At 41.4% G+C, this 11,504-nt stretch overlaps 1 protein-coding gene across 1 annotated transcript in view; it reads left to right on the forward strand.

The window, feature by feature from the left end:
* Senp5 (SUMO specific peptidase 5) overlaps nucleotides 1-11,362 on the forward strand; it is a 24,646-nt gene extending 13,284 nt beyond the window's left edge. The window contains 4 exon segments of the mRNA XM_035444641.1: nucleotides 3,191-3,328; nucleotides 5,161-5,244; nucleotides 6,930-6,980; nucleotides 7,611-11,362. Coding sequence (XP_035300532.1) covers nucleotides 3,191-3,328; nucleotides 5,161-5,244; nucleotides 6,930-6,980; nucleotides 7,611-7,721 — 384 coding nt within the window. The 3' untranslated portion in view covers nucleotides 7,722-11,362.
* Nucleotides 11,363-11,504: the final 142 nt, after the last annotated feature.

Here is an 11,504-nt window from a genome sequence, read left to right on the forward strand (position 1 = left end):
CCCTAGAACCCACATTGTAAAATGGTCCTCTGACTACACACATGACCACACACGCACGCACGCACGCACGCACGCACGCACACACACACACACACACACACACACACACACACACACACACACACACACACACACACACACACACACACACACACACGCCCAGCACAATCTATCTAGTAGTTCCAGGACAGCCAGAGCTACACAGAGAAACCCTGTCTCAAAAATCAAAACAAACAAAATGTGAAAAAAATGGTTATTTTTAAAGACCAAACCTATGTTTCCCTTCTGGTTCCCCTTCATTTCCCATACAGATTCACAGTATGTATGTACCCAGGCTGGCCCTGAACTTGCCATCCAAACCAGCTACTTTTATTTATTTATGTATTTTGTACCCAAGACACATTTGTAAGAGCTGATCATATGCTTGGACACTAGACAGTTGCAGAGTCATCTTTTCTTATTATGAATCAAGCTGAAAATAAGGGCTGAGAATATGGCTCAGCAAGCGGAGATCCCTGCCACCAACCCAACCTGAATTTCGTCCCTAAGACCACATCATAGAAGGTCCTCTGAGCTCCACATGACACTCCAGAAATAAATACCATGCAAAAACATTTTTAAAAGAAAAATTTAAAAACTTATATTAAAGAGAAACTAAAACTAAAAGGTAGTACAGGGACGTTGTGCAGTGGATAAGGTGCTCACAGTGCACGCATGAGGACCTGGTATGGCTTCACACTCAGTAGGAGACTGTCTCAAACAGTGAGAGAGAGAGAGGTGCATGCAGTTGAGGAAAGATATGTGATGCTGCCCCTCTGCCCTCACGGTTGCGCCCCTCCTATGTGTGGACAGACATACTTTAAAAAGATAACTGAGATTGTCCTGGAGCAGCCATGGAATCACATCTGTCTTCCTAGCTAAGCAGGTGGAAGCAGGAGGGTTATAAAGGACCTCATGGGTGTCTTCATTTACAGTGGGTTCTTCCCAAACACATGAAGAGAAAAAACTAATGGCCTCATATCTCATTATCAAGTAGTCATCAAATTCAGTTCTAGAAAGACAAATAATTTTTTTAAATTTCTTGTGCACTAGTGATAAACACTGAGTCTACCGTTTGAGGTCCCATAGACTGCCCAGGCCCCCCCGCTGGCACCCACATTCAGAGGCCTAGTTCGGTCCTTTCCCAGCTTTACGACTAGGGTCTCCGTGCTCTCACTAAGTCAGATGAAAGAAAAATAAATTAATGAAAGATTTGAACAGGTGAGAAAGAAGAAACAAAGTAATAACAAAATATGGAAGATAAGTTTTTTGTTGTTTTTCGAGACAGAGTTTCTCTGTTTAACAGCCTTGGCTGTCCTGGAATTCATTCTGTAGACTAGGCTGGCCTCAAACTCACAGAGATCTCCTGCCTCTGCCTCCCAAGTGTTAGGATTAAAGGCCTGTGCCACCACTGCCTGCCTGGAAGATAGGTTTTTAAGTTTTAAAACTGTTTCTGTGTGTGTTCTAGTGTGCTTGTTGGTGTGCATGCAGGTGCCTGTATGCTGCAGCCCACATGGGAAGATCAGAGGGCAAGTCTGTGGAATAGGGACTCCTCTCCCACCTTTAGGATCAGAACTAGTTGTCAGGTACAGCAAGCATCATCTTGATGGCGCCGAACTTTTACTTTGAGATAGGAATTTGCAGTTATATACGCAGGCCTTGAATGTGTATACTCTAGGCACATGCCACCGTGCCCAACTTTGTATTTGTTTTTTAGATAGGGTCTCTTTTCCTGGAACTCTCCTTGTAGCAGAGGATGACCTTGAACAACTCTTGCTGTCACCTCCCAAAATCTGGGATTACATGATTTGCTGATGCCCAGCTAACTCACCTTTTATAGGTGTTTATGGAGTGCCTACTACTTTGTTACCCTTTGTATTTTTAATTGCATCCATTTGTTTAGTATGTGTGAGTGTGTGGGAACCCACATGGCATGACTCAGGTATGGAGGTCAGAGGACAGCCTGTAGTAGTCAGTTCTCTTCCTGCAGTGTTGGTTCTGGGTTGAAATAGGATCATCAGCTTGATGACTGTGGCCTTTACTAGCTGAACCAGCTGAAGTTTGAGTGGAATTGAGTATAAAAGACATGTTTTAGGATATAAAGGACATTTTAGGAATTTTTTTGTTTGTTTTTCAAGATAGTTTCTTTGTGTAGTCTGCCTTTCCTAGAATTTGTGCTGCAGATCAGGCTGTCAATCTCCCAGAGATCCGCCTACCTCTGCTTCCCAAGTGCTGAGATTAAAGGTGTGCACCACCACTCCCCAACTATGTTAGGATCTTAAGGATTTATTTGAGCTAAAGGGTATACAGTATTGTCAAGCATGTTTTCTTTCTCCATTTGGACACTGGACAGGAGTATGCTGAAGCACATGTCTCTGTGTTCATGTTCTCCTCTCATTCTTTAGAACTGCATAAGGAAGGCTAGGTACATTTGTTTCCTACATGTTACACTTTATGAAACCAGGGCATAAAAGGGCAATTAAAACAGATGAAGCAAAAGGAAGTATTTGAATTTAGGCAGATTTGCTTGAGGTTGCATGATCTTTACTTTTCACTTTTAGTTTCTGCTTTTTGTTTTTTTCAAGACAGGGTTTCTCTGTAGCTTTGGAGCCTGTCCTGGAACTCTGCAGGTCAGGCTGGCCTCGAATTCACAGAGATCCGCCTTTCTCTGCCTCCCGAGTGCTGGGGTTAAAGGTGTGTGCCACCACCACCTGGCTAGTTTTATTTTTTTAAACTTTTATTGCTTTTTAGTACTATTAATACTAGCCCTAGTATATGCTAGGATCCCTAGCATTGTTTTAAAACAAAAAGCAGATCCCATATCAAGATGGAAGAAGAGAACCAGCTCCATACAGTTGTCCTCTGACACATACACATTATACTGCTCATTCACACACCAGTAATAAATAAGCTGTCATACCAGACAATTGACAAAACTAGTTCTTATAGATTAAGTGAAAAATAATAATTTTCTATTTGTCATACTTTTGATATTATAACTTGGTAATTACAGACATGGGCTTTAAGATGAGACATGGGTTCAAATTCTGCTTTACCACTTCCCCACGGTATGATCTTTAGCAGGTCAAATGTTTGTAGGTGAGTGTACTGTTGGTTCTGTGGTGATAGTCCCTTTCTTTCTCTTAATTAGGTGGATTTGTTTAAAAAGAGCCTTCTGTTGATTCCTATCCACCTGGAAGTCCACTGGTCTCTCATTACTGTGACACTCTCCAATCGAATTATTTCATTTTATGATTCCCAAGGCATTCATTTTAAATTTTGTGTAGAGGTAAGTTACTGTTCTGCCTATTTTATTTTTTATCTGTGATTGGCCATGACATGTCATAGCTCTAGACAGAGCGGTGGACGTCAGCAGCTGCTTTGAGGTGATGAGAGAACAGCAATCTGGGCAGGTGACTGAGCTGTCAGATGTCTGACCCCCTTTGGAGAGGTGTGCCCTAGTTGGATTTAGCATTTTATTTATTTAATTTTGTTTTTCCAGACAGGGTTTCTCTATGTAGCACTGGATTTCCTGGAACTTACTCTGTAGACTAAGCTGGCCACGAACTCACAGTGATCAGCTTGCCTCTGCCTACCAAGTGCTGGGATTAAAGGTGTGTGCTCCCTACCACCAGCATTTTTAAGGACACACACACACACCCACACACCATTTTTTCCTGTGTTTCCTTGAAGAAACTTAAGTGTGGATAGAAACTATCTTTTCTTCCTTTCTTTTAGAGCTAATAGTATCTCAGATCTTCGAAATAACTTTTATACTGGAACAAAATATTAGAGTTTAGGTAAAGATAATGATCTTACATAGCCTAGGCTGGTCTCAAAACTGGTCAGATGACCTTGAAGTCCTTGGTGTTTTTGCCTCTACTTTCCAAATGGGAATTACACCCTGAAGAGTTCAGCTAATATCAATACGAGTGCAACAAGATGTGGGGGAGACCACAAAAATCAGCCTTCCTAGGTTTTATACATAATGAAGGGCCAGCTAGAAAAGTGTGCCTGATGCTGGGTGGTGATGGCACATGACTTTCTATTTTTTAATTAATTTATTTTATGTATATGACTGCTCTATCTGTATGTACATACTTCTTTCAGAAGGCATCAGATCCCACCATAGATGGTTGTGTGCCACCACCATGTGGTTACTGGGAATTGAGCTCAGAATGTCTGGAAGAGTGCTTTTAACTGCTAAGTCAACTCACCACCCGGTGGCACATGACTTTAATCCTAGCACTCAGGAGGCAGAGGCAGACAGATCTCTTAAGTTCGAGGCCAGCCTGGTCCACAGAGTGAGTTCCAGGACAGCCAGGGCTACCCAGAGAAACCCTGTCTCGGAAAACAAGAAGCAGGTTCTACTTACTCAAGTATTGGTGCCCATCATCCCGTGTACTGTAGTGAGGAGTGTGCAAAGACTTCAGAGTGAAGAAGTTAAAGCTTCAATTAATGGGGGAAATCTGAGAAGCTAGAGAAGCAAGCAGACTCAGTGTTGAAAAGAGATCCATTTTCACCAAACTAACTTCTAGCAATTTTCATCTCATCAATTACTTAAGATTTTTGTTTTGTTTTATTCAGAGAAGGTCTGCTGTGTAGCCCATGCTGGCATCAAACATATCACCCTGTCCTCAGCCTCCTAAACCTTGGGATTATAAGTACTCAACACTGCTTGGTGTTGAGATGAGATCTAATATAGCCCAGGCTGGCCTTCAACTTGCTATGTAGCCAAGGATATCTTTGAACTCCTGGTTCTGTCCTTATACCACCCAAGTGGTATATATGTTATGTGTTTATCACCACATATGGGTTATATGGTACTGGGAATTGAATCCAGAGCTTTGCGCATGCTAGGCAAGCACTGGACTGAGCTCCATCCCCAGCCCACTAACAGAAGTTTGAAAGGCCTGCTGAGCTGCTTTTAAATTCACACTGCAGAATTCATGTGCATGAGCCTAACTGGAACAGTGAAGGCAGACTCATCTGGTAGTTATGCAGGCAGGTTACTGAAAGCTCTACAATTAAAATGCTACTTATATTGGCTTAGGTGTGCGCAGCTTCCATGCTTTCACCAACTAATGGAAGACATGTGTGTTGTGGTTTCTTTTTAACCAGAATATAAGAAAGTATTTGCTGACTGAAGCCAGAGAAAAAAACAGACCTGAATTTCTTCAGGGTTGGCAGACTGCTGTTACAAAGGTAAGAATGAATCAAAGAAAACTTGGGCATGTGCATGGGTGGCAGGGACCCAGTGCGAGTGCCTGCTGAGAGAGATGAAGACTGGGGGTGAAAAGATCCTCCAGGAAATTCCAGGCAACTCAAAATAAAGCATCTTGAGGCCCAGTTTCCCAGGATTTGCTGAGAGGAGGTAGCATAAATCATGTCATCCTTGGTGTAGTTAGTAATCATGTGGTGTTCGATGGAAAACAAAATTTTTGGAGGGAGAGGTCGCACTTTGCCTTGTAGGTATAAATTCCACGTGATACATATAGACTCAGACGTATGCTAAAATGACTATTTGGGCTCACAGAGGGACCAAGATGGGTACTTTAGTGTGTTTGGCCCATAGACAGTAAAGCAGCTCTACATGGAACTGAGTGCGAGGCATACATGGCCCCTCCAGTTGTGACTTTGTAATGATCTTTTTTAATCCTTACAACCTGAGTGGCAGCAGGTTCTCTAGGGATAAGAAGCATCTTTATTTTACAGACATAAAAACTGGATATCAGAACTATTGTTAGAGACAAGTCCTGAACTCAGGTTTGTCTAGGTTACTGGCCCAGTTTTATAGGCAAGGTCTTGACAAATGTTGAACTCAAGCCCAAAAGATCAAGATTAGTTCATTTTTGAACTGAGCCAAATACTGAACTTTAAAATTGAGCCATAGTTTTATGTTTCTAATAACCTACATACTAGTTCACACCAGAAATGAACTTGTAGAATTTTATTTTTTAAAATTTGACTTACTGATTTATCCATCTAGCTCATCTAGGTATGCTATGTCCCTCCAGGGTCTTTAATGTTTCTGCCTTAGATACAGTAACCAGTTCTTTTGGAAACATAGTCTTTTTTAAATATTTTATTTGTTTATTTATTATATACACAACATTCTGCTTCCATGTATATCTGCACACCAGAAGAGGACACCAGATCTCATAATGGACAGTTGTGAGCCACCATGTGGTTGCTGGGAATTGAACTCAGGACCTCTAGAAGAGCAGGCAATGCTCTTAACCTGTAAGCCATCTCTCCAGCCCTTTTTTTGGTTTTTCGAGACAGGGTTTTTCTTTGTGTTTGGAGGCTGTCTCTCCAGCCCAGGAAACAGTCTTAAAAAAATAAAACAGAATTGAATAATCTGAGGTGAAAAGGTAAGGCTACAAAGAACTTGAGTTTGTTTTTTGTTTTGTTTTATTTTTTTCATTGTTGTGACAAAATACTTGACAGATGGAAAAGGTCTTATTGTGGCTAACAGTCTGAGAGTAGAGAGTATAGTCTATCACGGCAAGGGTGGGGGTGCATAGCTGCAGAGGCATGCAGCAGATGTTACATTGCATCTACAGCCAGAAGGCACAAAGGGATGAATGCTGGTGTTCCAGCATATGCTGGATCCACAAGGCCGCTTGGTTCCATTGTCATTGAATTGATACCACAACTAGTTAGCTAGGTCTTTATGATGGTTTTTAGGTTTGGTTTTCTCATTTCATACATTTAAATTATGGTTGCCACTTAGAGAACTTTCCGTGAGGCACAGGCCCTCCATGTTCAGATATTTGGATAGTGGAGATATAGGCCAGCTGTCCAGGACAGAGAGGAGTTTCCCAGCTCTTGTTCATTTACCACAGAAAATTTTCTTGTTTTAATAACCATCTTACTTTTCTCTTCAGTGTATTCCACAACAGAAAAATGACAGTGACTGTGGAGTCTTTGTGCTCCAGGTAAATACTTTTTTTTTTTTTAACAGTATGTGAATTGGTAGTTTTGAGAGAAGAAATGGTAGTCCTGCGTGTATACATTATTAAGGATGGCAACACTTTCCCCTTTGCTGTTGCTGTATTTGCAGATACAATCATTAGGAAGAACTGCCTCCTGGGCCAAGAAGGAGTGATGAGTCTTAATAAGCCATGTCAGAGAAACACATGTTTTTTTGGTTTTGTTTTTTTTTTTTGTTTTTCAAGACAGGGTTTCTCTGTAGGTTTGGAGGCTGTCCTGAAACTCTCTTTGTAGACCAGGCTGGCCTAGAACTCACATAGATACGCCTGCCTCTGCCTCCTGAGTGCTGGGAGAGCACATGTATTTGTGGGAAAATAATATGATACAAAAACACCTTGGGAGGTAGCTCCACTCACACCTCACACCTTGTGAATGTTTGGGGTTTATAAGGAAACTCAAGTTCGCACTTACCTTTCTACAAGTGGTAGATTTTACAAGACCCACAAAGGTCACTGTGCAGCTTCAGACTGTTAGGTGTGTGTGTGTGTGTGTCTACACGGCAGTGGGTGGGAGCACAACCACCTGCCACCCAGGTGTCTGTGGGTTCATTTATTTTTATTTTTTTTTTTATATAGTACTGCAAGTGCCTCGCCCTAGAGCAGCCTTTCCAGTTTTCTCAAGAAGACATGCCTCGAGTACGAAAGAGGATCTATAAGGAGCTGTGTGAGTGCCGGCTCCTGGACTGAGACTCGGCAGGGACTCCAAAAGGCTGGCCATGTTGGAGCAGATGGTTTGTTACTTGAATCTCCAAACACTTACTGAATTTTTACAGATATTTCAGATTGGTGGTATTGGGCCACTATTGTTACCTCAAATTTATTTTCACCCTTCTTCATTTCTCCTGCTATCATGTACTTTTTAAATGTTCAGTTTAGTTTCATTTTAACTTTATGGATTCCATAATCCCTCCCATATTTAATATTTATTATCCAAACGCATGCATATAGACAGAGCATGCAGTAAAGAGTATTAAAAAAAAAAAGCCTAGTAGATTTGGTGCAGCTTTTGAAACATAGTTAGATGTGAACTGAATACAGGTTTAAAATTTAACCCCAGAACCTAAAAATGCAAGATGTTTTTGATAGAGCATAGCTCAGAATAGACGTTCCCTATGGCATAAAGGGTAGCTAGGAGTGGTTGTGAAAGCCAGTCATGTTTTACACCAGCAGCACCTTTCACTGATGTCCCTCAGATGAGTCCCTGAGCATGAGATGCTTTCCTTCCAGTGTGAGAGGGGGGGCGTTCTACTTAGGGACACAGAGCTTGCAAGCATAGTGCTGATGTGAGAAGAGTTAAGGTGTGGGAAGGAAAAAAAAAAAAAAAAAACAGCGTCCTTGGGGGCCAGTTACCTGAAAGAAAGGTTTCTTTCATTTTGTTTTGTTGAGACAAGGTCTCATTATGTAGCCCAAGCTGAGCTCACAGTAGCTAGGCTGTCCTCTATCTCAAGCTAATCCTGTCTCTGTCTCCCTAGGGCTGGTAATATAGGTATTTACCAATACACCCTACAGTAAGATTTCCATTTTGGTCTTAAGAATTATAATACGTGGATTAAATCTCATAAAGGCTTTTCTTGGGACACAGAAATTTCTTGGATTCCCCCCCCCCCCCGTTTGACTTGTGGGGAAAGAAAAAAAAACAGCACCTATCAAACTCATGGTTAAATGAAAATTAGGCTTTTCATAGAAGTAATTTGCTAGTTATCACCTTTCTTTGTTGCCTCCCAAGTACTCCAAGTTATTTAAGATTTACCAAAAGTGCTTCTACTTGAGGGTATCTGAAATACCAAGAGGGTAGAAGACTGGCGTGAGGTCTTTTGTAGGTGGTGGGAGAAGAGGGGAGGCAACCTGGGGTCTCTAGGAGAGCACATGCAGAATGGTTTCTCTAGCCTTGGTGGCTCAGCATCTTGAAGGGCTCTTTTGGCTTCTGCAAGAACAATTTGAATCCTGTACTCAAAAACTGCCTTGTTTATTTAACTGCATCCTCTGGGGATGGGCTGTAGAGCAGCCTGTTCTATGGTTTACGAGTAAAGTGGTAGATCTTACAACTTTAATCTGGCCTTTGTGACAATGTTTTAAAGAAAATAAGTAAGATGCCTATTAAGCCTAACCAGTTGCTTTTTTTCTGATTAGAATTGAAGGAGGAAAGAGTAATAAACTTGTAGAAAGCTACCAAGTAAAGGGCAGAAGGTAACTGCTGAGTTAGGCAAGAGCTGTTTGAAAAACAAAAGTAAAATGTCAGCAGAGCTTACTGCTGCAGGTAAGGGTTGAATCAAACTTAGTTTACATGCAAGATTCTCTAAAGCAACATGGACACTGGGCAGTGGCCCAGGCACTCTCCTTAATATGCAGACTCCTTAGCATAAAGCCAGGTCAGTATTTCTTGTGCTTTAAGTCATTAAAAAGACTGAAAGTAGAGGCACTTTATCTTGTCACAGGTAAGGTTATGTCACCACTGGAGAAGATAAGCAGCTAGATAGGGGAAGATGTCTTTTATTCCTATAGTACTGGAGATTGAACCCAGGACCTGTTTGTGTGTTGGGCAAGTGCTACCACTGAGCTAAAACCCTCTTTGTACTTTATTTTGAGACAGGGTCTCATGAAGTTCTCTGCATTGGTCTTGAATTCACTCTAGCTGCGTCTGGCCTTGTTTATACTCCCTACACCTGAGAAGCTAGAATTACAGGCCAGCACTGTCAGGCCAGACTGCTTGAATATCTCTTAGGGAAGGGGTTTTGGGAACAGGGACTCAAGTGTCAGGCTAGCTCAAACTCACTGTATAGCTGAAGATGACCTCCAATTCCCAGTCCTCTCCCAGGTGCTAGGTCTGTGTCACCATGCCCAGCTAAAGATGGGGTCTTAAGACTTTCAGATATAATTACACCAACATGAGCTTCTTCAATATGTATATGCAAGATATGAGCATGGTTTTTTGTTGCTGGTCCTGTACTGAAATAGCTAGCAATGAGATCATTGACTCAAATGTGTCCAACTTTAAAGTCTTAAGAGAGGAAATATCAATCTCACTTTTCCAGTAACAGACCCATCGTGGAGAAGTTAGTTGTATTCCTTTGAGAATCTTGTCGAAACAGGGTCTTTGTTTAGCCCAGACTTGCAGTCCTTCTGCCTCAGCCTCCCTGATGTTTGAATTACATGGATGCACTAGCATTTTTAATGCCTGGGAGAATCTGAATGCCCAGAGCTCAAGTTGGCACTTCTTCATTCTGAGAAATGGTCATGTCAGCACAGTAGCATGCAGGATTGAACAGACTCAGCTGTCCAGGCCCAGTTACTCTTTCTCTTCTAGCATGATAGGGCACCTTCAGGTGGACTGTTCAGCTTGCTTTAGCCTAAATGCCAGATGTTTTGAGTACAGTTTAAGCCCATGTCTGTCATTAGTAAGACTTGGTTTCAGAATGTGTAATTGTTCTTTCTCTTCTTGTGATTACAAGTAAACTTCTGTTTAGCTTTCAAGTCCTAGATTGCAGAATATTTTGTCTGGATGTTTGGGGTAATGCTTTATTGTCACTGGCTTGGCACTGAACTGTTGATGCTCATAAAGTAGGCAGACTTTATGTCACTGGGATGAATGTAAACCCTGCAAAAACTTAAAGCTATTCATATATGACGAGCCTTCAATAAGCTGCCCAGTCCTCATGGCAAAACTTACCTGGCTGTAGTTGCTTCTTTCCAGTGCTTTTGTTAAATTTCTTGTAGTGAATATATATTAATTCATCTTTTAATTTTCTTAGTTATCATGAGAATTAACTTTCAGTTGGCTGCTCAAGGAAAAGAAAAGCAGTTGCTGCCAATAATTTCACAGTGCATTTTTGGCTTTGCACTGTATTCTCTGTTTACCACTGAATATGAATAACATGGTCATCTTGAATTTATGGTTGAAATACAACAGTAACAGACCTAACTGGGGACACAGCCAGCACTTGCCTAATATCAGTTGTCCCTTTTCTTTGCAATTGTGGTTCAGTGCTTCATCCCTGCAGTAGAAGCAATTGGGGTCTGAGCAGGTCAGGGCCAGAAACAGTGAGTTAATACACTGATTATCTGCTCTGCTTCGTTATGTTAAGAGACCCAATTAGTCAGCAGTTATACAGCATATACTTCTGCTGTATGCTAGGCTCTGCCTCCTGGCTGGTAGACATCTAAGATCTGGGGAATAGCATCCAAGAAATGCAATTGTATTTGGGGTTACAAAAGCAGACCTAGACAAGTTGTTCACTTGAAAGATTATGATCATGTAAAATTACAGTCAGTACTCAACCCTTCTAGCAAATATTTTTTTGAAAAATAAACTAAATGCCTTTATAAACATGTGTTCTCTTGTGTTGAATAATATATCTAGTGGATAGTATTTTTTTAGTGCCATTCCAGTGGTAACGGCTCACTGAAGAACAGTGACCACTGTAAGCCCTACCTAGCTCTATCTATTGAGCTGTACACAGCAATAGAAACCCT

This window comes from Cricetulus griseus, chromosome 4 (assembly GCF_003668045.3).
Source record: "Cricetulus griseus strain 17A/GY chromosome 4, alternate assembly CriGri-PICRH-1.0, whole genome shotgun sequence".
Taxonomy (NCBI): Eukaryota; Metazoa; Chordata; class Mammalia; order Rodentia; family Cricetidae; genus Cricetulus; species Cricetulus griseus.